The sequence below is a fragment of the Meles meles genome, chromosome 2 (genome assembly GCF_922984935.1).
Source record: "Meles meles chromosome 2, mMelMel3.1 paternal haplotype, whole genome shotgun sequence".
Lineage (NCBI taxonomy): Eukaryota > Metazoa > Chordata > Mammalia > Carnivora > Mustelidae > Meles > Meles meles.
In genome coordinates, this window is record NC_060067.1 from 209,097,694 (window position 1) to 209,124,088 (window position 26,395).

The window sequence follows — 26,395 nt, forward strand, 5'->3', positions numbered from 1 at the left end:
TTCAGGAGGAGAGGCACGTGGAATGAGTTCAGCCACACCACCCATGCCACGGTCAGCGCCCTCGGGCTCACGATCTCACAAGACCCCAAATGATCCCCCTGAGCGCGCCAGCCGCGGCACTCCTGCTCCTGTGCTCCCCTGCCTTCTGGGAGCGGAGCCCCTGCCTGTTGCCCCTTCTCGCTACTGATCAACGACCGGCGCTAAGAAGCCCGGGGAGGGGGGTGTGCTCTTACTTTCCTCCGAGAGATCGTTCTCCTCTGCGTCTCTTTCCATGTCCTTACACCAGCCTTCCATCCTCTTTGTCTCCGTGTGCAGCAGCTTCACAAACCATGAGCCGTCCCTCCGGCATGGGGACATCCTCCCGGCGTCCGATGTCTCGATGGACGGCTCCAGCCAGGGGTCTGGTGGTGGCAGGTTGGCAGTGTCCGCAGGGGTCCTGTAGTCCTCTCTGTAACTGAAGAGCCCCTGGGTCCGAACGGTCCTCACGGCCCCATACTGGGTAGGCGTGCTGGGCTCCGAATGCCGCTGGAAGGACGGCCCGAACTGCAAGCCTTTGTCCTCCGTGGCGACATGCCCCGGGAAGCCCTCCAGCTCCAGGTCCGCTTGGACGCCGGCGGTCACACTGTTGGAACGCTTGAAACGCCCATGTCTGCGGGGAGGGAAGGAAGAGAGAGGGGAGGCTTTCGGAGCTGACTCTGAGGCGAGCCCACACCTAGCTGGTCGGGGACACGCCTGCCTATGGAGAGCACAGCGCTTGCGGGAAAGACATCGTCCTGTCCTTCAGCTGCTATTTTGGTATTTCAGCTGCGAACGAACCTTGGGTTTTATAAATAATTAGCCTCTCACATCTACTCAAGTCTCAATGCCTAAAAAACAGCCCTGAAGAAGGACGGGCATCGCAGGGAGCAGTGAGGGTGACGCACCGTGTCATCCGCAGCGGTGGCGCGGATCCTTCCCTTGACAGACCTGCCCCGTGCTGCGCGGATGCAACAGGAAGGCTGGGTCACGTCCTGTATGTAAATAACATCTGCACCCCACTGAGTTCTGGGGACACATTTCAGGACGTGAGTCTCTGCTCCTGAATAACTTAGTATCATCCCCGCTAAGTCTTTTATGCAAAAAAGGAATCCGGATTCTGACCTGAGCGGGTGTATGTGCTGGACCAGCCCCCAGGCCCACGCAGCCCGTTCATGACGGGAGTCCAGATGCTGCGGTGAGGACCCTCTGTGTGGGGGAGGGGTTACTCCAAACAGATCCCTAACTCTGCATTTGGCTTCTCACCAACAGAGCCCTCCTCTGGCAACAGCTGTGTCTGCAGCTGGCTAATGAGTTTACCACGTGCAGTCTTTGCTGGAGGCAAAGGAGCAGAGAAGGAACCCATGATGGGGACGGAAGGCTGGAAGGCGGCAGGTCCGATCCCCGCGCAGAACCTGTCTGCGGTCTAAGTGCTCTCCTGGGAAGCCGGGCAGCCGGTAGCTTATAGATTTCTTTGCAGTCGGAATCGTTACTGGCTGGGTGCCAGCGCCCACCACGACGAGCACCGTCCCCGGGACTGCGAGCTCACCGGCGCGGCAGGTGTGACAATCCTCTCATGGGATGAGTCTTCTCTGACGTGTACACGATGTGTCATTTTAATACAAAACAAGCATCTTGTTCTCCATACAAAGATCACACCACTGTCATAGACATCTCTGCATTGTATAGTGTGAAACCACAGGATGCTAAGGTCTTAAACTTCCTTCCTTCTCTTTCTGTCTTTGTCTTACTTTTAACATTCTTAGGTAAGGAGACATGCACCCAGCTCCCCCTCAAACTCCCCCGTTCCCCCTCTGGGGGAAGAACTCTGGCTCTCAGGCCCGCAGCCCCTCTGCTTTCCTGGGCGGTGAATCACTTGGGAAAGAATTACTCCCCTGCCTCTCACAAGAACAAGACATGGGCAGATGTTAATTCACACTTGAACAGTAATAAACTGCAAAGTGTAAGTATTTGACCCTGTTCCCACACATGGCATGATCACGGATGGTCAGCGGGAGCTAAACGTGTGCCACCAGGTCCCTAACGTCACTCTCGCTGGGGACGTCGTGTACCGCGCTGGGGCTGAGTTACCGCTTCCCGTCTTCCACCTGGACGCCGACAGAGTGGTACTCTCGAAGGCCCCGGCTCTCCGTGTCGGAGTCTGTGGCTGTTTCCACCTGATGCGACACAGAACATCTTATTTTAGAACCGAGACAAGGGACCTGGGCAGGGACTATTTTCTGTGTGTGTGTATGTGTTCATTTGCTATAACTAATTACACACTGAGTTAGTTCAGAGATGCACTTGACCCCGTAAAGTCACAAAAAAGGGAAATGCATTCATAGCGGTGTAATTACATTGCTACCGTGTTTCATCAAATTTCACGTAACTACTTGAACTCAGCATTGCACTCTGATCTCTCAAGTGTACGCAGATAAAACTGCTTAGTTCCGCTAAGGCAAAAAATAGGCTTTGTTGGACTGAGTGATTATAGGACTTAAAAGCTCTTATCACGCCCTGCAGTGAAGAAGCTAAGGCCCGCAGGAAGCAGAGGGCGCTAACCACCACATGCGCGATTTACGAGAGTACCACTGGTGGCCGCACCCACACACAAAAACACACAGAAAGGAACTTCAGCGTGTACTGGAACACGCAGGCCATCTCCCCGCTGCTCCCACGCAGGTGCCTTGCATCTGCTAATGGGACTGTGCCAGCGAGGCCGCGTCAGAACAGCGCAGAAGCCGCGCACTGCGCACGGACCCTTCTTGTGGCTCTATCTGCCCAAATTGTCTCCCAAACCCAGCAAGTGCTGTGGGGCCATCCGCGGGGCAGAGGAACACATGAGGGGTTGCTGGTACAGTCCGTTTTCTCAAACAAACAAACAACAATAGCAAAACCCAAACCCGCGGCACGAGAAGTCTGTGAAACCGAGGGTTAGTTTAACCGCAGAGATTATCCCGGCTGCTGCGACGTCCCTTTCCGCATCCCAGGAAACGCTACCTACCGCAGCTGGGGGACCTTGACCCCAGTCGGAAATGTCACACCTAGGTTGTAAACCACATTCTCTCTTAAAGACATTAGTGATTACCATGAGGACAAGATACAAACCACTCGGAAAACCATTCTGACACACTGTGGGGACTTTGGAGAGTCGGTGACTCTACCTTGTAGTTGCCCTATGGCCGACCTCAGGCCGCCGAGCGCTGACCTGACTAGTGGCCAAGAGAAACAACGCTGCCAACGCCGCTGTTTGCTGCAGGCCCACCCGGTGCCAGGCCTGCGCCAGGAGCGGAGTAAGCGCTGCTGCGGGCAGCGTCCACGACACCCCTGCTGTGATCTCCTGCCACTCGCAACAGCTGAGGAGTCAGAGAAGGTGAGTAACTTGCCCAGGGGTGCACAGCTCGCGACGGGCAGAACGAGGACGCATGCCTGCGTCTGTCTGACTCCAGCGCCGCACTCTGTTCTGATGCTCTGTGACCAGAATAGGGACAGCTGGACCTGGGGCTCCTGGTGAGTTCGGGAGCCGTGGAGCACGGCTGGACACACTCCCTGACTGGCAGCACCTCGTACGCACGCAGGGAGGTCACACCCCCTCTGTGCTGCACGGTTGGACAGCGGGATGAGGACACAGGTGACCACAGGAGGACAGACGTTCTGGAGTTAGATCTGGAGCCAGATCTAACCTTGCTGCTGTCTGTGCGGGGGTCATGGCTCTGACATACTCACCCTCCTGGACGTGGGGACTGTGACTGTCGTGACTTTACCTGGAAGACAGCAGTAACGACCCCCACATCGAAGAGGTCGTCCTATGTCAGAGCACACAAAGCTGCTTTGTGTTTAACTGCGTGTGTCCCATTTCATGAACACCCCCGACTGATTCAGTCTCCCAGGGAGGGGTCATCTGGTTGCTTCCGGTGTTCTGCCACGATTATGGTGCTGGCGCACGTGCACGCGTGTGCGTGTGTTTGTGAACACAGTCACGGTGTATGTCATTTCTGGACCAAAAGTATTGCTACACTTTACGGCTCTGGTAGAAATTGTCGAATTCGATGGATGCATGACTGGGGGGCGATCAATGCACATATACAATTTTAGAAAGAGTAATGGAAAGAGCGGTGGTTTCTATCTTTGAAATATTCAGAATACTGTTTTATTTATTCCTCGTCCAGGATTCTAGTCTAAGGAAATCACCATCGGTTCTGGTAGCTGTGAGAGCTGTTCGTCCCCATGCTACGACTGGGTGAAACAGGGCAGGGGTGAAGCGGGGGGGCGGCAGCAGAGGGTAAATTAGGCTTTGCTCACGACACGACCACGAGGCAGCACGAAGAGGATGGTTGTGAGGGCTACGCCACGGACGGTGCTCATGGTCCCATGCACGCTAGCAGGTGGCAAGAACAGCAGAATCACAAGACGTGCATGTAACCACAGCCACGGACACACGCCACGTGAGTGACTGAACACACGACCAGGTAACACCACGTCTCCCTTCATCCAGTCTCCACATTCCCTGCTCTAGGATTCTCTCCCGTTCCTGGTGGAGGAGGAGGGTACAGCTTTGGGGCCAGAGTCTGCTATAAGTGGGCCATGCAACTCTCAAGGAGTCTCTTAAGTTTTGTTGAGGCTTTTCTTCCTCATCTCCGAACCGAGGGGACGTGAGACCGGACGTGGACTGGAGTCAATCTCCGCAGGAAGCAGAGTGAGAGAAGCTGTCGCAGCCAGGGCCGACCCCCTGTCCTCTCACCCTGACCTCGACCGTGAAGACGGCCAGGCGCTCCGCGACACGGACACTGGAAGGGGGGAGCTCACAGACTTAGGCGCTTGTCACAGGACACTTCTCTGAGAACAAGTGAGGCTGTCTCTGTGTTCAGAAGGCGAAGGCTGAGGGGGATGATAAACTCACATATGGTTTGGGGGAGCTAAAGACTTCACCGTTTAGAAATCCTGGGAGCAGAGACCCTTACACGGATAGGAAAAAAAGCAAATTCAAGACAAGGAAAGGAATTAGAGCTTTGCACAGTGGAAAAGAAACCAAAGGACTCTCTTCCCAAGAGGAGAATCAGGCTGAAAAATCAAGGGATCTTAAAAAGTTTGAGAAAGGAAGACATACGTTCATTTTACGGGACCGACCACGTTCTGGGCATTGGGAAGAAAGATGTCTTAGCAGAACCACGTGTGATAAGTGAGCTCTCACTGAAGCGATGTCATGTCTGCAGGGCTCCCTGCTGGACGGGGACAGCCATCTCCCCAGTCGCTGCTGTGAGTGCTGGGCGCCGTCCCCGAAGAGTGTCTGAGGTGTGCAGAGCCCAGAGCCCCACGCGGGCCTCCCTGTGCGATGGTGGAGGCTACAGGCGGACCCACACGCCTTGACGACAGGCGGGAAGGAGGACGTTCTGAAATACGGTCTGTTACGAAACAAGGAGCTTGGTTTGTGTTGGCTGCTGTGTGTGTGCACGTGTGTGTGCACGTTTAAATAAATGTGTGAGTGTACATGTGTATCTGTGTGAATGCGTTTGCACGAGCAGGCAGATAGGCGTGCACACACAAGCACACACATGAGTGTGAGAACACGGGTGTGCTTGCAGGGCAGCTGCTCACATGTTAGCTGTGCACACACGTACACACACGCACATGCTTGCACCTTTGTGGGCATGAGCACGTGTGTGCACACGTGTGGTTGTGCACACACGTGTGCGAGTGATCTGCGTGGGTGTGTGCACGAGTGTGCGTGCACATGTGCAGGCGTGAGGACACAGGTGCCCGTGTGTGCATGTTGAGGGTGCTGCATGTTTGTGCAGACACGTAATCCTGAGTATCCAGGAGCATGTGCATTGCGTGTGCGTGTGAGCGTGTGCATGCTGGGGTGTGTGAACTGCGCGGAAGGCGGCCCTAGTGTGCCCTGGCTCCTCTCCCGCATGGTAGGCGTCTGTGGGAGGTCAGAGCGGATCAGCAGCAGTCCAAGCCCCGCCTCCACAGCACCCAGGAGAAGCATCCAGGCAGAGAGCCATTACCAATGCCGAGGGCAGCTCCCCGCCTCGTCTCTGCTGCCTCAGTCCAGATCACGTATGCTCTGCCCTCAGAAGCCAGCGCTGAGCTGGGCAGGTGCCCTGCCTCCGAGGCCCGGCGGCCCTAGTTCCCTCGGGGACCTATTTTAAGTCCAGGAGCGAAAGGAGCCCTGCCCGCCTGGCTGCAGAGAGACACCCCAACCAGCATCAGCACTTCCAAGGGCAGGTGGCGGGAGGCTGGCCGGAATGCGGAACGGCTCAGACCTGCAGCGAGAAATCCGCCTCGTGCGCAAAATGGTGTTCTCGCAGCTGGGTGCTTGAGTTGAGGAAGAAGAGGCCCATGGCGGCTGCTCCGTTCACCCCCAACCTGGCGATGTCAGAGCAGTGACCGCTCCCACTTTACAGACGGGACAACGGGGGCATGCGGGCCTGAGGAATCCCCGCACACCGATCCAAACTGCCGTGTCTGGGAGTAGGACATGTTTCCAGAGGACAGTCACAGACACAGACACGTGCACGAGGAGAGGACAGATGCTGCAGGGACACATGTGCCACAGACCCACAGATGAGGGACACAGGGGAGAGGCACATGTCCGCAGAGACAAGGAAACATGAGGGAGATACTGCGGGGTCGCCCCATGGCCCTGGATCACCGGGCCAGCCCATGAGAAAGGGCCTGGAGCTGCCCCGCAGCCCCGCAGACAGGGGTGGGAGATGCGAGGTGGGTCTTCTGGCGCGAGCGCGGGCCGCGGCCGTGAGGTGGCTGAGTGTGCGGGGAGCTAGCAGTCTTGCCCAGTGAGCGACAGGACACACAGCCCGGGGGCAGGTCGCTCCTGGCCATGCAGCTTGGGACGCGTGCCACACCGAGCCCGCCTGTGTCCTGTCCGGGCAGTGGGCGTCCTGCTGGCTTTGCACAGGGTCTTTCATCCTGCCTGCAACACTTACCGGCCATGACCCTCTAGGCAAGCCACTCACCCCCGAGCCTCAGTTTCCCCATTGGCAACTTGGATAACGCCTGGCCCCTGTGGTTACGATGAGGTTATAACGAGACTGTGCTGGACAGCCGGGGACATGGCCATGACCACAGCCTGCTTCCCTGTACTTCTGCAGTGTGCCTTCGCCGCTGGGACTTGCCGGCCACTCCCCCGGGCCCTGCACGTGTCCGGGGTCTCACTCTGCTTCAGTGGCCCCTCGCTCTGCGTCGCTGCCGGCTGGCTCCCGGCACCCACTTCCTTTCATTTCTTTGACTCACGTTAGTGCTAAAACCTGAGTTTCTCTGACGCTGTTTCCTATCGGCTCCTGGAGCCACCGAGTCCGTAATGGCAAGGGCACAAGCTCACGCGGCACCGTGCATTCCTCCACTGCCACGGACACAGCTGACCCTCACACACGGGCACTCACGCTGTGTCCACGGACACTCACCACCGCCACCGTGCACCCACTCATCCGACGTCGACCGAGCACTTGCTATGTGCCAGGCACTGTGCTAGGCGCTGGGTGGCGAAGGCGGGGGGCAGTTGGGCTTTCGGGGACACCTGGCACGGGGGGGGCAGAAAGCCTTCCAGGGAGGGGTCAATGTGGGAGCGGCTGGGGGCGGACGGGCTGGCGGGGAGGAGATGGATGTTCTTGCGGAGGAAGGGTGTGGTGGCCCGAAGCAGAAAGGGCCATGGGGCGAGGAAAGCTGTCGGGGCATCTGGGAGATGATGTGGAGTTGTGGGGGGGCGCCCTCAACCAGCAGGTGACCTGCTGCTCAAGTAAAGTCAGAAGAGGACTGTCCGGCCCTCGCCCCAGACTGGCGCGGCAGCCAGGGAGAAGCCTGCGGCAGGTGGCAGGTGGCCGGTGAGAAGGCCAGATGGTGCACGAGCACCTGGGACGTGGAGTCGGCCTCATGAACCTGCGCACCCCACACGTCTTCTCTGGAGCCAGAGGGAGCGGCGTCTGAACCTGCTCCCTCCTTCAGACCAGCACTGGGGCCCCCGCAGCCGGTCACTTGCCCATTTGAGCCCCGTCCTGGTCCTCATCAAAGGGGGGCTGATTCCACCTCACTGGGGGGCATGAGGGCTCCTTGCTGTAGTATGGGGCACCTAGCAGAGTGCCTGGCATATAGAATCGGGACAGAGAGAGGCGGCAGAGCAGTCGTAGGAAAAACCCGAGGAGGGGAGGAGACAGAAAGTCATGCGTACTCGGCTCTGGAGGATGCTTTGGTACTTACATCTGACCTTGGGTATGGCTGATGTTCTGGGAATTCGGAATCCTAAACAAAACAATGAAGCCACAGTGTGGGGACCTGGTTCAGAGGACCTAGTCAAGCGGGCAGTCGCCCCAGCCTGCGCTCTCCCGTGTCCCCGGGATGCCCAAGCCATCGAGCCCCCTCACGCCAGTGCCAGGCACACATGGCTCTTGGGCAGAGTTCCGCTCACCCTCCTCCCCAGCCACAAAGCCTTCTGATTCCAGGACTTCGGGCCAGACGCAGGCTGAGTGGAGGAGTGACAGGAGGCAAGAATGGCCCACGTTTGCAGAGGACTCCGCGAGGACCCTGACTGTCCGTGCCGATATGACCTCAAGGGGCAGTGGGGCTGCGCCAGGGCACTGCCAGCGTGAGGCACGTCCTGTGCGGTCCCGGGGCCAGGAAGTGGGCTGAAGGCAGCCCCCGTGTCTGAGCACAGTGCCTGCCGTGCCCGGGGAATGGGCGTGCCAGATGCAGTCCGTGTCTCGGGGAGCAGTCTGGGGCCTCGGGGGTGTGGATCTGCCCTCGGGGGTCTGTAAGCAAGGGGCCCGGCTCTGCTGCCACAGCTAAGCTCCCGGAGCGCCCTGCGGCCAGTGGGGATGAGCTTCTCGCAGCAGGGTTGGAGCAGCCGGAGCACACCTCCGTGTGCACGAGGAGGCCACTGTGACCTCCATGCTGTATTCCCGGCCCTTCCCCCACTGCCCTGCTGGGGCAAAGGACGGCAAAGCTTTTGAAAAACTGGGTTTCAACCAGAAACCATCCTTCCAAAGTATCAAAATAAGCTGTCTCCACACTTGGTCAGCAGCAGGCATCCCCTAGAAAGCGCCCTGGGCTAGGCATATCTGGTTGGCAGGGGCAAGCGTGACACGGGGACCTGAGATGCCCTGGGGCGGTCCCTGGCTGCTGGCTGGCCGGCCGGCCCCGCAGCTGAGAGCTCAGGCGTCTCCCGGCCCTCGGAGGCTACGCTCGCTGCTAAGGACCCCGGGCCGCGGGGCCACTGCACGAATCCAGCTATCAGCAGAGCCCGTGTGGCACAGGGAGGCTACCTGGATCCCGATGGAGGAGCGTCTGCTCTTGAGGAAGTCCTCGGCCTTGGACACCAGGACGGCCTTGTCGCTGGTCCGCACGGAGCTGCTCTGGCCCTCAGAGGCGAGGCGCTGGGCTGCGGCCGTCTCCAGGGCAAGGCTCATGGCCTTGGTGCTGTCCAGACTGTCCGTGGAGTTGTAGAGGCTGCGGCTGTCCTGGGGCCACGGGGACACCCGTTGGGCGCGGCTGTCCTGGTAGGCGTCCTGCGTGGACTCCGTGCTGCTCTGCGCGGTCACCGAGATCAGGGGCTTGGAGGTGGTGCGCGGGGGGACGGGCGGCGGCGTCTTCTTGTAGTTCGCGTAGGTAACGGCTGCAGGGAAAGTGAGTGTGCCGTCAGCTGATGCTGCCTCCCTCCTGGACCCTGCTCGCCCTCACTGCCCACGACCCACGAGCCTGCTCAGAGGCGGTCCACGCAGACTCATGACAGCTGGAGATTAGAAAGCTCGCCCCCCACCTACCCAAATGCCGCGACAGTGACCACTCGGGGAAACTTGGCTCAGCAGGACGGACAGCAGCCACGAGACCGTGTCCACGCAGGGGAGCGCCCCAGGCAACGCTCACAGGAGAAGCGGGGCGTACTCTGCTGCACGCGGGGAAAGGTGGGGAATTTATAAGGAGACCCCGTGTGTGAGAAAAAGGTCGGACGCACAGAAAACCGTTCATCAGCTCTCACTGAGGGACAACAGGGTGACTCTTGTCTCTTCTGCTTCTCTGCATGTTCCCCGAAGGTTATGATGAGGAGGTATTACCTTTTTAATGGAAAAGCAGAGAATGTGAGGCTCAGACCATTTGCTCCCTGTAAGGACACACTTCCTGGGTCTATAGTGTAGATGGTGGTTGCCAAGGGACCCTGGCTCTCCAAACGCGCACCGGCCAGCCTCTCACACCCTGCACCTGCCCAGGGCCCGGCGCCTCCCACCTGCACGCACTCCCCCACTGCAGTCAACCCTCTGAGGGACAGAAAGTGCCTCTGGATGTGAACCCATTTAAATGTCTCTTTAACCGTCACCCCAAAGTCATTACGCATATTTGCCAGGATCTGGGTGTTACATGTATTTTTCCAGCAAGATGAGCAATGCCATTTTGATAGGAATGTGTTTTCCATCGCAGTTAATGATTCTTCTTCGTCTGGAACGGAAGAACTCACCCACGGGCTTCTGCAGGGGACACCTGCAGCACGACCACCACCACGACCAGGTGCAAACACTCCCACCCGGTCCGCAGGCGTGCAAGGACCCCTGCATCGCGTACACGCCCACACCTGCACACGCGCCTCTCCGGTGGGGGCTCAGCCTCTCTGGGAGGACAGACTGGGTGAGGTTCCCCCGTGAATTTCAGAAGCGGCCAGGATGGGCATCCTGCTGCGGCCCAGGGGAGCCTTTTCCGCTCTTCTGTTCTGGGTACTTGTACGTGCTTTCCCATTTCCTGCCATCTCCCCCCCGTGACGGGGTCACCTGTGTCAATGGTTCTCCTAATAAATAAAACCTCAAATGTCATTCCAAACAGAAATGCCAAACAGAAAACAGAATGAGTTTGTCGCGTCAGGATGGCCTGAGTTTGAGGCATCAAAGCTGCACGTGAAAATTTGCGCCGTGGACGCATTTTGAAACCAAGGCATCAGAAGAGCCTCGGGAAGGTGGGAGCAGACGGAGGCAGACCGCGATGGGAAGCACGGGCTTCGAACTGCACCAGAGCAACATCGGAAATCCCGCTTTACTTTCCTTCCTTCTGTCCCTTACACTAGACCTCAGGAGCCGGCCGACCCCTTGCTCTGCTGGGCTCGACCCCCCTCCCCACTCACCACCCGCCTCTGGAGCACACCCTCGTGGTCCCACCATGCTGTCCCAGATCTGTCGGGAGCCCCCGACGGTCTGTACGGGACTCGGCACATCAGGTGGGGGTCTGCGGAGGGCAGGCGGGCCGCTGTGCGGCTGCAGCCAGAGAAACCCCCAGGGGCTGCCCCGGCCGGTGGTCGGCTGTGCCCCACCCCAGAGCTGCTAGGAAGCCCCTTCCTCCGTCCTCTGGCTCTGGCCTGGCCCGACAGCGAGGCTCCCACTTGGCATTGGTGTTTGGAGCCCTGCTACCCACAGTCATCGTCCCCTACGACTAACACCTGGCTCTGCGTTCAGGGAGGTACAATGGCCTCAGCTGCGTCTTCCGTGCACAGGTGCTCGCCCGCCTGGGCTGGTCAGCTCCCCCCAATCTAGTCCTCTCTTCACAGACTCCTGCAACAGGTGGTCGGGGGCCAATCCCTGGGTACGGGGACTGTCCCGACCTCATTCCCCTGTACCCTCCCTGCCCCCCCTCGCCTGTACGGCCTTGGGGACTCTGACCTGGGGAGTCTCAGACTCTCCCGTTGCGTATGTCTGTGGGTCAGCCCTGGGTGCTCCGCTGCGGTGATCACACCTCCTCTTTCCCCGGGGGGTCTTGGCAGGGTCTGGAGGACATTCTAGGTGTTGTCGCTGCCGGTGGGGGGAGGGTGCCACCGGGATCCAGTAGGAAGGGACCAGAGAAGCCATCAAACCCCATCCAGGGCACACCACAGACCCCTGGTCCCCCTGAAGAACTACCCAGCTCAGAAGGTCATCGTGCTGAGGCTGGAGACACAGGTCAGGGGATCACGTCACCTCTTGGGGGGACTCCTTGGCTCCTCGGGGAGAGGAAGGGACACACGTGTGGGCAGATTGTCCTGCAGTAGCTTGTCACTTCCTCCGGTCTGGCCATCAGCTTCAGCCATTCCCTCTTATTCCTAGTCCGGACAAGGGTCACCGTCCACAGTGTGTTTCTCTCTCCTCGACGGCGGTGGCGCACCGCAAGACTTGTTTCTGCCCCAGCTTCTCTGAATTCTGCTGACAGTGTCAGGGTACACGGTGCAGACACCCGAACACGGGAACTGACCGGGGAACGCTGTGACGAAAGCGTGCCGAAGGAGGAGCTCACGCAGCCGCACGGAAGCCGAACTGTCCGGCATTGCTGCTCGGGCAAGCGAGTCCTGCTCCGAGGTGCTCCTGAGCCAGCAGCCGGTAAGCTGGGCGCCGGGCACACTCTGCGTGGCAGGCCCGCCACACAGGGAGCTCCCGGGAGGAAACATCACTTCTGAGGGGACGTCACGTCTCGGTGGTGGCAGGGTGACCATGCAGGCAGCCGAGAAATAGAGGAACACAGACAAAGAAGTCACTTCTGCCGTTCAACATGGCTGTACAGCTCTTGGCCCCATGGAGAGGAGTCGAAAGGCACTCAGGAAAATAGCAAACCGGCCTGGTCCTCCCGCTGGTCCAGTCCTCTCCGCAGCGAAGGGCGGCCTGTGCGTCTCAAGGACAGGGACACGTCGAAGGCACGCAGAGCAGACGCACCTTCCTGGACTCCAGTTCCAGTGGGGTCACCCCTTCACAGCCGCCCGCAAACATCTCCCCTCCACGCGTGCACGACGATAACTCTCCCAAGTGCACTTGGCACAACCACGCTTCCCGCACGGACACTCTGTACGCAGGAACGACATGACACGTGCTGGTTATCTCCATGCAGGAACGACACGACACGTGCCGGTTATCTCCACGACCACAGCAAACTCTAGCATCACATCTTCCCGCCCCACAGTGCATTCGCCGCAGGGGGATGCCATGAGATCTGAAATCGACTTCTTTACGAGACGGCAGCAGAACGACGTTCTTTCCTGCGAAACTGAGGGAAACTGGGCAATGCTCAGCATGCGTCAGGGACAACAGACGTCACTCAGGCTGGGACAGTGCAGCGGAGTGACCTCTTCTGGGGGGGCGAGAGACAGATGCTGTCTTTGTGCTGTGCCCACATTTGATAGACACTGCAGGGGAGCGTGGTTTGATGCCGTCAGTGTGGTCTGTCGGGGCGGGCACACACGGCAGCCCGTTTCGGGGAGGCTCCGAGAAGCTACCAACCGGCTTCAGTCAAAGACCCTCTTGTCTGGAAGAGAGATGTTCTCCCGCGTGCCAGCAAAGCCTGAGCACCCCCGTGTTCATCCAGGCTGCTCTGGTCCCTACTAAACCCCGCAGGAAGTGTGTCCAAATAGAAGCTTTCCTACCGCTTGAAGAAATCAGCTGCCTGCACGACCATTACTTTTCCCGCCAAACAACGGAGGACATTTTGCCGCAGCATGGAGCCAGCTGACGGGGACCCCCACAGCTGCCGCCGCAGGGGCTGCGAGGACTTTGCATGTCTGCCGTGGGGACCCCAGTCACCTGCCGGCTGTCCTCTGTCGCCATCGTACTGAGATCCACGGGCTCCACGAAACGTTTGTCTGGAGACCAAGACGCTGGCTCCTTCCAATCGCTCTCAATCAAATTGAAGAGAAGGGCAGAAGGGCCAGCGTCCGCACCAGAGCCTCACAGAAGCCCGAGAGAGAATGACCCAGGGCTCCAGGAGAGCTTTCTGGAGGAGATGGGCTGTGGCTGAGTCCTGGAGACGGACGTGGCAGGTGGTGTGGGGGAGGGCGCGGCCGGTGCGGCCGGGTGTGGGGGTTAATCCGCAGTGACTCACGGTGCCAGACACGGGTGGCAGCGCCGGAGGGACGGGGGTCTGGAATCAGTGGGCCAGGAACTACCGAGGAGATGTGGCCCCTTGAAAAGATGCTCTGAGCTTGCCTGATTCTGCCCGGTGCTTGGAGGCTCTCGCTCAGGCATACGGGACGGATTACACTAGCTCTCTAGGGAGACCAGCTTGTTTGTTCTTAAGTGCCACAGAGCTTTCTTCAAGTTATTTACTTTCTGGGAAGACATCGAATGGACCTTCTGCCACTCGCTCTTGCCCCAAACGGGAGAAGAGTGTTGTTCAGTGTCCACACACTTGCTCTGGTACATTTTAGTCGTTCGGTGTCTTGATGTTTCATCGCAGCGCACCGTCCAGGACACCGATGCTCCTGGTCCGATATCCCAAACCCACGGTGGCTGAAGATTTCTAGAAAAGGGAAGTTCTGTACATGTCCTTCTGGTTCTAACAGCCCTGAACTGACTCTTCCCTGCTTCCGACATGAAATGGAGTAACTGGGATCGTGGACAAATTAAATTCTCTCTGCCCCGGTCTGCTCCTTCGTAAAAGGGACATACTCAGACGTCTCGTTATCTGTCGTCATGGGGATGGGAGATACAGCCGGGGACAGGCGGCTGCTATGGTGTTGGCCACACAGAACCATCCCCGTGTCCGTCCTCCAGGAGAAGTAACCCGCTCACGGCACTCGCCATCTGCTCCCGTTGTCTCCTATGTATTTCCGAGGTCTCTCCGCCCACGGTTCTCCTGGGAGCACGCGCACGGCCACCACCCACAGACAACCCCGCCAGGTACGTGCATTTGGACTTCCATTTCCCAGATGAGAGAACAGGTGCGAACGGGTTCAAACCTCGGCCTCGGGTCGACCGGGTGGGAGGATGGGGCCGTCGGCGCCTCCCCAGGTGTCGGTCAGGAGGATGCTTTCCCTGACCCCGCGCTGAGCTCAGTCTGGTTTCTCACGGCTGGGTCTGACCTTATTCCTCCTTGCCCGCTGCAAAGTAAGTGAAAGAACCATTCATCGTTTCAGCAAGAGTTTCCTCTTCATAGGATCAGTTCCAAGCTTTCAATCGATGAAATGCATCCGGCAGCGGCAGGAATTTCAGACCACACTCCCACCCTGCGACGCGGGTTGTCTGAAGGGCTGCGAGCCGACGGGGTGGAAATGAACCGCAGTGATCTCTCAATTCTTCACACGACGCAAACCGGTGAAACCATTTTTGGGACAAAGGCCTTCTAATATTTGCTGACTCATCGAATGAGACATTTCCTCGGTTCACAGGAGGCTCAGAAGGGACCTGGAGAGCCGGCCTCACCGCACCGTGGGAGCCGAGCGACAGGACGGGCACCCTCCCTCCTGCCGATCAGCCGCCTCTCAAAGATTAAAACTCTCACGGGAAATGTTCTCTGTTTCAGCTGAAAACAGTGGTGTTTGAAGCCCGCCCCTTCTCAGCGCGAACCAGCTGTCTCGGGGGGGGGGGGGGGGGGGCGGGGAACGCGGTTGCTCTGCGAGCTCGTGACTAGCGTTCCCGCGGCCGGGACAGCAGGTGCCGCTGCCGGCCGAGCGACTCAGACACAGCCAGCCCGCAGCAGAAGTGTTCTCTTGGTGCTTGAACACGGATGGGAAAAAGTCCTTGAACAAACACGACAAAGATGTCTGTTTATAGGGCTTTTTGGAAACAGCTAACAGTTAGTTGATGAACACCAAGTCCAAACACTGTATTGTTTTGGACACAGACACCTGCATTGGATCTTCCAGAAATCCTGGGACATAGAAGCAGGTCGGCAGTGTCCTCAGTTGCACGGGGCGCGGAAGACTCGGGAACCCTGCAGCCTCGCGGCCGGCGTTGGCATGGCCAGCCCGTGTCATGGCATCTGCTGGGCTCTGGGACCTGCTCAGGGACAGTGCCGCCCGGGGCTGCCGTCCAGAGCAGCAGGCTTCCTGGAGACAGCAGGATGGGCAGCTGAGGGCTCAGGGAGAGTTCTGGCAGCAGGTTTGAGATTTCCCACTTACTCTCCCACATCTTCTCAGAGGGAGATACGTGCACGGTGTGGGCAGGGGGAGGACACATTTTTTTTAAGCCCCTGAAAATGCTTATTGTCCGCATGATTCTGTTTGCAGTGGCCCCACTATAAATCCAACACACAGATTTAATAGACATAAACGATACTTACTGTTTCGAGAATAATAAATACTATGTAAGTTAAAGAAACATTTAGAAATACCCATTAAAAACTTCCCATCACCCAGACACCAGACTTATTCTCACATGTTAGTATAGGAGTCGAGACGGGATTGGTATTTTAAAATAAAAGATGCACATCTGATATACGTCTTGACTGCACCCACTTTCTCTTGGGGGCCCTATGTCCATATGACATGGTCCCCCATGGGATTTTGGGTGGGATGTTTATAGCAGAACAATAAATCACGTTTAGATTCCTGGTTAACTGAAAGCTTTTGAGTTTTATAATTTAAAAAGTGTCAGCTGGGGCGCCTGGGTGGCTCAGTGGGTTAAGCCTCTGCCTTCAGCTCAGGTCATGATCTCAGGGTCCTGGGATCGAGCCCCGCATCGGGCTCTCTGCTTGGCGGGGAGCCTGCTTCCCCCCTCTCTCTCTGCCTGCCTCTCTGCCCACTTCTGATCTCTCTCTGTCAAAATAAATAAAATCTTTAAAAAAAAAAAGTGTCAGCTGTCAGCATTCAGTAAATTAAACAGCAACATACAAACTATTTTAGGTAAATAAAATAATATTGAGATAGAATTTTTGAAAAACTGATGTAAATCAGTGTTTTCACTGATTTGTCAGTCTGCTCCTGTGACAAATACTTGTTGGTACCTATGATCTTGTGGGGCAGAATCGTGTCTGCCTAAATGGAATTCATAAATGGAATTAGAAACTTGGAACTACAGTAAAGAAAGAATTTAAAATGATCATTTGATTATGTTATTTTGCTGTTAAGAATTAAAATAAGCAATTAAGGAAATCATTTCATATATTCAAGAAAAACATTCAATTATTCAGCTGGCTAGTTTGGGGATAATAACTATCTTAATTCTGTGTATGTGAATACACAATTAGAATATACTCACCAGAACTAATACTTACTAATTACAGGCATTGTTATCTATCATTTTCTATATGCGTATCAGACAAACCTTAAATGCAACTGAAAACTGAAAATTTAATTTAGCAATATAATGCTACTGAATTCTCTGCCAACAGAGAAAGTTTTCTAAACAATCACTTAAGATTTATTTAAATATCAGTGATCAAATAAGAATTTTGAAATAAAGGTGAAATAATTATTTAACTTAATATCTTAAGGTGTCTGAAGATCTATTTTTTTTAAAAATTGAGTTCAGGCATAAGCATCCATTTGGTTTTAAAAGCCCGTCATGGGTTTCTTTTACTGTGTGTAAAACACAACGGAAATCTCTGATGGCTGTTTCAGTGGCTTCCTTGTTACAGGGAGGGAGATTTCTATAGACTGTGGACCCTGGGAAACAGACTGAGGTTTCAGACGGGAGGGGGTGAGGGTTGGGTGAGCCTGGGGATGGGCATTAAGGAGGGCACGGACTGCATGGAGCACTGGGTGTTACACACAACGAATCACGGAGCGCTGCCTCAAACACTAATGATGGACTGTCTGGTGACTAACACGACGTCATAAGAAAAAAACCATATACAGCTGTCTTCTACTCCAATTGCAAAGTTAGTTTGGGTTTTGGGTGTTCCCGGGATCAGAGCAGCTGGTGAGACTCACCCCCAAACCCCAGGACCCAGGGAAGGAGGCGGCTCAGCAAAGTGCCTTCCTTCTTGAGTGTACTTGGTGCCAACACACGCCTCTGTGCCATCAAGAAAAGGTTAATTACACGATCTAAGAAGGAAGGAACCATGCACAGAACCCAGTTTTGGAAGGCTTCTGTAAAAACTGCATCAAGTGAAGGGAGTGAGGCCTGAAGGGAATTGTCTCAGGCCGATGAGCTCTTCCCGCCCAGAGGCGAGTGCGCGGGGCTGGGAAGAAGCATGTGAAATCAGTACTTTCCCTGGTATATGTGGGGTGGAGAGAGCCTCATCTGGAAGCCCTTTTTGAAGAACTGCCCAGAGCCCTGGGTCGAGAGAGCTGCAACCAGGAGCGGGTGAGAGAGGCTGCCGTGGCCGACCGCACCGCCAGCAGCGACGTAAATGACTTAGCTTCCGAAATACCTCAGTCTCTGAATATCAGTTAAAAACCAGCTCCTGTGTGAATGCCAGCTGAGTTTCCAGCATCTGACGGTCCTGCACAGTGATGGGTCCCCAGGCAGGGAACACGGCCTGTGGGGCTTCTGCCTCCCTGGACAGTACTGGGCTAGAACATTCTTGCCCCCACAGTCGCGTGAGTACGTATGCACCCGTCCGTTCCGCAGACGACACAGAGCACACAAGCTGGTCACTAGGACTTGCCTCTAGGTCTTCAGAGGGTTGGGTAGTGGATGTCTGGAGGGAGAATCTGGAAGAACACACTTGATTTGAGATGTGTTAGTTTGAACGAGATGAAACTAAGGGCCCACCAGTCTCCGTTGTTCCACGGTGTGGGGTCATCTCTGAAGCGAACACTGGGGTATTTTAAATCCACGCCTAGTAATAAGCCATCCGCACCTGGTCTTCTGGACACTGTGTCTGAAAGCAAGCCTTGCTAGGCATTCACAAGCCAAAAAGGAAATTTAAAAATGAGCACTCCATCACAGAGCACACATCCGTAATCAAGGTGGAATGTGTTTCCAACGGCAGGTGTCACCGCTCTGTTTGGATGTGAGAGCCACACTTAAACTTGCTGCCCTCTGTTAATTAGAGCCTCAAAGAGAACAGCATAGGAGGAATTACGGCAACCAAGCCCATGAATGTCTAAGTGAGAGCCCGCGTGGTGGAGAAACCCAACTGCGAAGGTGAGAGACTCAATAAGAGACGAGAGCCGCGTTGACCGTGGAGTTAGTGTTAGTCTCGGGTCAGCGGTGTCAGTCCAGCAGGACACAGAGGCCACATCCCACGGCCGGACACAGGACGGTCTCCCCGAAGTTGCAGAGAACTAGACAGGCCGTCCAAGTCCTGGGCAGCGCGCATGGGTTGGCAGCAAAGACATCTATTTCCAACGTGTTAATTAGCAAGAAATTACAGAGCAACCAGCACTGAGCATCTCGTAGATGGTAAAATAAAGTCGTGACAGCTGTTCCGCGGCTCAAGACACTTCCTGTTCTCCTTTCAAACATTTAAAACTCACATTACGTAACAGGAGCGTGGATTTTCCAAAGAAAGCGTGTGCATTTAGTTTCCCGTGGGACGCTTACTGGAGAAGGATATTCAAGCTGTGCCAGGGTGACACTCTTGCCCTCGAACTTCGGGGACGGGCGACATCATGGACCCTCACGTGTGGCAAATGGAGTGTGTGGACGACGATCTCTGTGAGTTACCGTACCAGGAGTCACCACTGTCCTCTTGTTCGTGGAAAACAAAACGATCTTCCATGAAGAAGTTAGTAAGTCCATCAGGCAAATGCTGCTTGCAAGGGGGAAACCACCCCTAACGCCCGACTCACCGACCCTCCTGACGCTCGGAGTCCCACAATCGCATCGTCGACAGGCCTGCTTCTCTGCACAGTCCCGTGAGGACGGTGCAAGGCCCACCCCCATGGAAGGCATGACATTGCCATGATCTCAAGGTGGCTGTGACGGGAAATGCGGTCATCGACCCCGAAGCCAGGGCTGACTGTTGACATGCACCTGCGGTGTGTCCCACTGGCAGTGGCCAGTCGGGTGGCTGTGCCCGTAGATCGGAGCTCCCCGGCTGAAGGCTTCTCTGCGGACCTCCAGAGCCCGCGGGAACCAGCCGGGCAGGAGCAATGCATGTGGCCGGGAAGCTGTGGCGCTCTGGGAGCACAGAGGGACAGTGGTGACGGGTGCCGTCCAGGCAGCATCGGGAGCTAGGGCGTCTGCAGAAGCAGCCCTGCTCCTGACCGACTCACAGACAAGGAACACGGACAAAGCAAACATGAGGTGGTCTGGGAGCGCCTGCTCTGTCCTCGTCGGTGACACGTCGGCTCCAAGTCCCCCGCAGGACCGGCGCTGGAGACACCTCGGAGAAGGGCTCGGTGCAGCCCTCCGTCCGTTGCAGGGCCTCAGGCGAAGGTCATGTGGCAGGAGACTGCCCCGGAGTCAACAGGGAGCAGGGCCTGGAGAGAAGAACAGGCGGGGGAGGACACCCGCCGGCCACAGCGGGACGTTACCGTGCTCTTCAGAAACCTCTCACGCAGTCGGGCCTGCCGGCCGGCTCCCACACCTACATTCTGACCTTACCCTTCATTAAGAGGATACCCGGCCCCGAGTCCTGGAGCTAGAGAAGCAGAATCCACACTCCAGGGTGAGCCCAGACACACCCTGCCGGGGCCCCAGGCGAGGTCAGCATGGTGACAGTGCGTCCCCGACATGTGTGCCTCTCCTGGACCTTGGTAGGTATCCTGAACGTTAGAGAAACACTTGTTCTCCTGTTCCTGTGTCCCCGGTGCCTGTGCCCTACCTGGGGTGCGGGCAGCACACCAAACCTAGTCAATTATTAAAATATCCATTGGGGGTGCCTGGGGGGGCCCCACTGGTGAGGCGTCTGCCTCCGGCTCAGGTCATGATCCCGGGGTCCTGGGATCGGCTCCTGCATGCGGCTCTCTGCCCAGCGGGGAGTCTGCTTCTCTTCCTCCCTCTGCTTGTGCTCTCTACCCTTCTCTGTCAAATAAATAAATAGAATCTTAAAAAACAAAAATACACATTATGTTCTAAGGGGACAGACAGGATGGACTGAAGACAGACTCCAAGCACGCCTTTAGTAAAGTGTCTGAAAAGCACCACCCTGTGCATAAGCCCAGCCGGGTTTCTGCCTAAGTGAGCCCTGTGGTTGAGAGCACCTTAGCACCTGGTGCGTGCGAGGGCTAAAACGCCCAACGGGAGCCCCACGTCCTCAACACCACACCTGCCTGTCAGCGAGAGCAGCCGAGTCCTCCAAGGAGGGGTGGTGCTAGCCGGCATTTGGGGATGGACAGACGGGGCCCCGTGGCGTTCCAGCCTCGTAGGGCGGGTGTCTTTGGAGAAGCCCCGGGCATGCGGGGCCCCGCTGGCTTAGAAGCTAACCCCCACGGAGCGCAAGCTGTCCCACAGCCGGTCAGGGACCTCCCTGCATTGTGTACCTCGGGGGGAAGGTTGCCTCCTGCCGGGGCTGTGCCTGTGTGCGCAGTGCGGAGGGACAACGGAATGACCTGCCAGGCCCACGGGAGGCCAGAACCCCAGGCTAGAGAGGCACAGCCGTGGCAGACCATTTGCCGGGGGATCGGTGTCCTGCCTGCCACGGGGAAATGTCCCAGCTGGGGCCTCCCGGTCTACGCCCGGGGCGTCACCTCTCTGCAGAGGCACCGGGGGCCGGGGAGCTGGGTGCCTCGACCCAGAGTGTGAGCCAGGCCGAAAGCTGCCATTCTCATGCCGCCAAGGATTCTGAGCCCTCGTGACCTTTCCGGGACCACTGATGTGGCCACACTCATTTGCATTGGCCTGGGGGCCGCCCATGAAGACACGTCATGGGAGTGCAATAGCCTCTCTCAGCCGCACACTCGTGTCCCCAGCGGATCCAACAGGATCAGAAAAAGATGGGACTGGAGTGTTTGCGGGGTCTGCCCACCTGCCTACCCCAGAACAGACCTTGGGCTGAGCACTTGAGACAAAGAGAGCCTTTCTTTGTTGGCACTGGTCCCCATAACAGTCTCCCTGTGACCCCGAAACTGCGGGTGCAGACTGTCTTGCTCTGGATGCTGGAGATGGGCACTTGAGGCACCCAGGCGAGTCCCAACGTCTGCACTTGCCCCCCATCTCTGCCGCAGGGACCTGCGCCACGCCCTGTCCTCCGAGCCCCGGCAATGTGGCTGTAGACCCTTGGAGTGGCTCTTGAACAGCAGAGTCCCGCGCCTTGAGTGGCCCCACATGCCACAGAAATTCATCTTCTTCTAGGACCGTTTGCCAGAAGGCACGTCTTTTAGGAATCCTCTCAGAGACAGTTCCATCCCGGTCTGCAGAAGGAGCAGGTGGGAGGGAGCTCCTGTCCCCACGGTTAAGGTCCACGCTCTAAGCTCATGCTGCATATAGCAAAGAACATGGGCTGTTTTACGAATTGTAGAACACTGTGTATGGACTTGTAAGGCCAAGCAGGAATTAAACGTTAACTAGCAGGTCTCAGAAGAGAAGCTGTGAACGTTGTATTTGTCGATGTGCACACGCATGCAGAGCCCCTCAGCCCGCCCCGTGCTGCTCACTCTCATGGTACACGCACCTCGCTGGCGTTTACAGGCGTTTGGCGCGGAAGAAGTCCTTGTGGATTGGACTCGGTTGATGGCGTGTCGTTGATCAGAGGGGGGCAAATGAATGGCATCCCATAAACCAGGACACTGATCGGGAAAACGCCGGGGTTCTGTCACAGGCGGAGACAGCTTAAGGAGCCTGTGTGTGAGCCTCCCCGTGGCCCCTGTGGGGTCACCGCTCCTGTGGTCGCCGCTCAGGAGCTCAGTGGACCTGGGGCTGCTCCAATGATGAGGTTTCTGCGCTTCACCTAAAGAATCATTTTCTTCCTGGGCTTCCTGCTTATGCCCACGGTAAATCTGATGTGATCCGTCCTCTCTTCCGCATCGCTCTCCTTGGCAGCCGAAGAATCACAAAGAGACCAACAGAGGGATAAAAGGACCCGTTATCAATCCACTGGGATCTTCCACTCATTTCGTAGGGTTAGCCAGTGCAGCATCTCCATGACCACGGTAGCTGAAATAAAGCCCGTCCCACGCCCTTGACCCCTAGGAGTGATACACGCTTTCTACACTCCACATGACGACTTCCTCACCGGCGCGACTCCCACCTGTCTGTCATGGGAAAGTATCAGCAGAAATACAAACCCCACGGCCCACGTCCCTAACCACACACCGCTCATGGGGATTGAGAGTGAGTGTGTGCACATGCGTGTGGGCCTGTGTGTGAGATAGTGTATGCATGCGTGCACTGTGTAAGGGTGTGTGAGACAGTGAGTGTGAGCGTGTGTGCGACAGTGTGTGAGCGACAGTGCGAGTGTGTGAGCGTGTGTGTGTGAGACAGTGCGAGTGTGTGCACGTTGAGCATGCACGTGTGCGTGTGTAGCATTTTCGGTGTCTGAACAGTAGTTGAAGGATTAAGCTCCAAGTAATCCACCTGGTTCCACCCTTTCCTCCAAACTCAGGACTGTTCCGCGGCCAAACTCACCGCATGTGGCCTAATCCCGCTCCGAAAAGTAAACAGTAAATGGCCAGCACTCACTGCAAGTCTGAATTTTGAGCCGCTCCGGCGTCTTCGTGAAGGCAGAAGGAAGGTAGTGCTGGAATTTCTCTTCGCTCGCAGAAACATTTTTGAGATGTGTGTGTTCCGCTGTGGCCGTCTTGTTTTAGAGAAAGGCAGGCTCCTTACCTGTGCGGAGAATGAGAGTTCAGCTGGGAAGGGCGGCAGGCAATGATTCCGTGGTCGGGGCCGTGGCGTGCCTCTCACCAGGGTGCGCACAGACATCGTCCAGGGGGCAGGTCGGGGCGCGGCTGCTGACATCCCGGGGAGACCGCCGCACCTGGTTGCCCCTGCAGGTAAGTCTTTGGGGATCACCTGCACGTCCTCTTCCTATGGTCCTTCCCGTGGCAAGCCGGCTCTGGGCTCCTCTTCTTGAGGTTTCCTCGGCAGAAGCCAGCTCCAGGGTAACCTCAGCTGCACCCTTGTGACAGCCTGTGACAGCCTGGACTCGACAGAGAGAGCATCCGGCGGTCCGGGTGGGGTGGGACGAGAACAGAGACCGCAGAGGACGGTGGTGGGAGCCAGGGACAGGGTCTGTGGGCCTCTGGGAGCTGCGGTCCTGATGAGGCCCCGTGAGGCCGGGACACTCGGGGGACCCTGCAGAAGGGACACGGAGATCTTGGGCAGTGGCAGCAGGTTTCTGGGGGCCTTCCTGCCATGTGTGGGTGCAGGTCTCAACAAGCCCTGGGCTCACCCCAAAATGACAGAGGCTGAGTCTCCCAGTGCACCAGGCAGGAGGGCGAGGCACTCAGAACGGGGGTGGGACGCTGGTCGGAGAAATAAATTATGGGGTTCTGTCTTGCAGGTCTGCTGGGGACAGTCGGGGCAGCAGTCTGTGGACACGCAAGGCCGTGGGAGCTGGTGAGCGGGGACCACCCACAGAGACAAACAGAAAAGAAGAAAAGCCAAACTGGGTCGTAGCCAAGCACAGGGAAGTTTAAATATTGAATTTAAAATATTAAGTCAGTGCAAACCACTCCAGTGAGTGGATCTAAATATTTCATAGACTGTAGATTCTCAGGTCAATTATTCATGCATTCAGCAAATATTTACGGAGTCCCATACCGTGTTGGGGTAGATGAGGTGATCGGGGAACTAAATTCTTCTGGAGTGTTCCCCCCAATGCCTCGGGCATGGTCGTGACCTTCAGTCAATCCTCTGAACTCTATCAACTCGAGATAAACGAGGTCCTATCCCGCAGGTTTGTGACTGCTTTGGGTGGGACGTCCCAGCCTGGCAACACCAGCGCTGTTTGCGAATAATCGTGGTGTTTGTTTCCAGCGGGTTCATCGGAGCTGGTGGGTTCAGACTGGTCATGTTGCCGGTGAGGCCACTGTGAGCAGCTCCCCATGAAGGACAGCCACCACGAGCAAACTGTGGGCTTCCTGATGCCACATCCCTGCTGTCACGCTGCTGGTGCTCTGAGACCCCGGGAGGAGGCATGTTCCGTGGGACAGCAGTGTCGCGGGGGGTCCCGATCAAGAACCCTTGGGAGACGCAGCATTACCCTGCTGTCGTGTGTACATGAGGGAAAATCATCCCGGAGCACAGTCCGTGTGCGTCCAATAGGTCCTTCCTGCCCCGGGACGTGCAAGGAAATTCACAGGTGATGAATTCAAGCCCCTTCTAAGTGTGGACACTGCTCTGGGCGTTTCTGATTGCACGTTTCACCATTCCTAACTGGTGCCTGTTCTCACGGCCCTCGCATCCCAGTAGAGGAAGGCAACACACAAGTAAAGATTAAAATAATTCCTGATCTCTATGAGAAAACCCAATCCTATAAATATGGGACACTGCACTCAGCTGTAGGGAGAGAAATCTCACCATGATGTCGGCCAGCAGGAGCCTGTGCTCCTAAGCCTTCTGTGTGCTGTGACTCCTCGGTGGTTTGACTACAGCCTCCTTCCCAAAGTCAGGGCTTAACCACAAAAAGTAAAATGCACATGGTTAAAAACCTTACACTGTACTGCAGTTACCAGAAGAGTCCGTGTCTCTGAGACGCAGATGTGTGTATTAACGCAGCAAATGATGAGTTCTGACCACAGGACGATGAGCACGGTCGTTTCTGAGCCCGATGCACTCAAGGGATGTTTTGAAATGGCATCAAGAACAGAGTAGCGGTCACTCTCTGGAGTTCCATGCTCGACGAAGTCATGGACGCGGCCCTCGTGAGTGTGCCCTGTTGCCCACATCCGTAACTAAAGCGATTCTTATGGTCAGACATTCGTACAAATAAAGATTCACTTTGAAACCCATCAGCGTTCATGCAGCCCTGACTCTTGACTCTATTAGGGACCGCTGGACTCCAGGCTGGGACCTCAGTTCCAGAGCAGGGGACCTCTGCTGAGAGACTATCTGCATTTCTCATCAGTTCCCTGCAGGGCATGAGCTGTCGACTCGTCCAGGAGAGCGGGGACATCTCATCCCCGGAGCCACATGCTTTGACCCCGCAGACCTCCGCAGTCCTGACCGCCTGTGCTGGGATGAGCCCCGTGACCGCAGGCTACGTGGCTGCTGAGTCTCCGGTGCCTGCTGCTGCTGGTCACTGCTGGGTCACCTCTGAAGTCTGACCTCTCCCTCCCTTCTCTGTGGGGCTTTTCTGGCACTCACCATGGTCGTCCTTTTTCTAAAACAGAGTTTGCAGAGTTTTCTCTGCCTTTTGGCTCCACTCACTTCTGACAGGGCTGGTGGACCCGTCCCCCTACCCTGTGTGGTCTGGTAGCAAAATGCCGATTTCCCAGTTTGAAGAGTCAGGCAGGACGAATTCTCTCCTGCCCATGGGAGGGTCAGCTTTGTGTTCTAGTCAGGCCTTCAACTGACTGGATGGGCCCACCCAGACGAGGGAGGGCAGTCTGCTTTCTCAATCCTATTGATCCAAATGTTCATCCAGCAGAAAGAAAGCAAACCTCGCAGAAACATCCATGACTGTGTTTGACTAAATACCTGGCCCAGTCAGGCTGACACACAGTCAATGATCCCAGGTGAGATTTTCCAACATTCCTCAGAATGACAACGCTTTCATCCTCCATCACCAACGCAGAGCAGAAGCCCGCCAGCCACTTGCAACACAACGGGAAGGACGTGGGGGTAGTAAGAGTCTAATTCTCTTCCACTCATGTGCCGTGTTTTAAAGGATCATTTTTGTAAAACGCTAATTCTCCAGAATCTAGAAATTCCTAACTAGA

The 26,395-nt window shown here is 56.5% G+C and overlaps 1 protein-coding gene across 3 annotated transcripts in view; it reads right to left on the reverse strand.

The window, feature by feature from the left end:
• DLGAP2 (DLG associated protein 2) overlaps positions 1–26,395 on the reverse strand; it is a 794,207-nt gene that overhangs the window by 21,920 nt on the left and 745,892 nt on the right. For all 3 annotated transcript variants that reach the window (XR_006817469.1, XM_045998159.1, XM_045998160.1), the window contains 4 exons: positions 9,291–9,640; positions 8,230–8,271; positions 2,107–2,192; positions 234–649 (listed from right to left, as the gene is read on the reverse strand). Coding sequence is in view for 2 of the 3 variants with exons in the window: in XM_045998159.1 (XP_045854115.1) it covers positions 234–649; positions 2,107–2,192; positions 8,230–8,271; positions 9,291–9,640 (894 nt within the window). In the remaining variant the exon portion in view is untranslated. The remainder of the gene's footprint in view (positions 1–233; positions 650–2,106; positions 2,193–8,229; positions 8,272–9,290; positions 9,641–26,395) is intronic.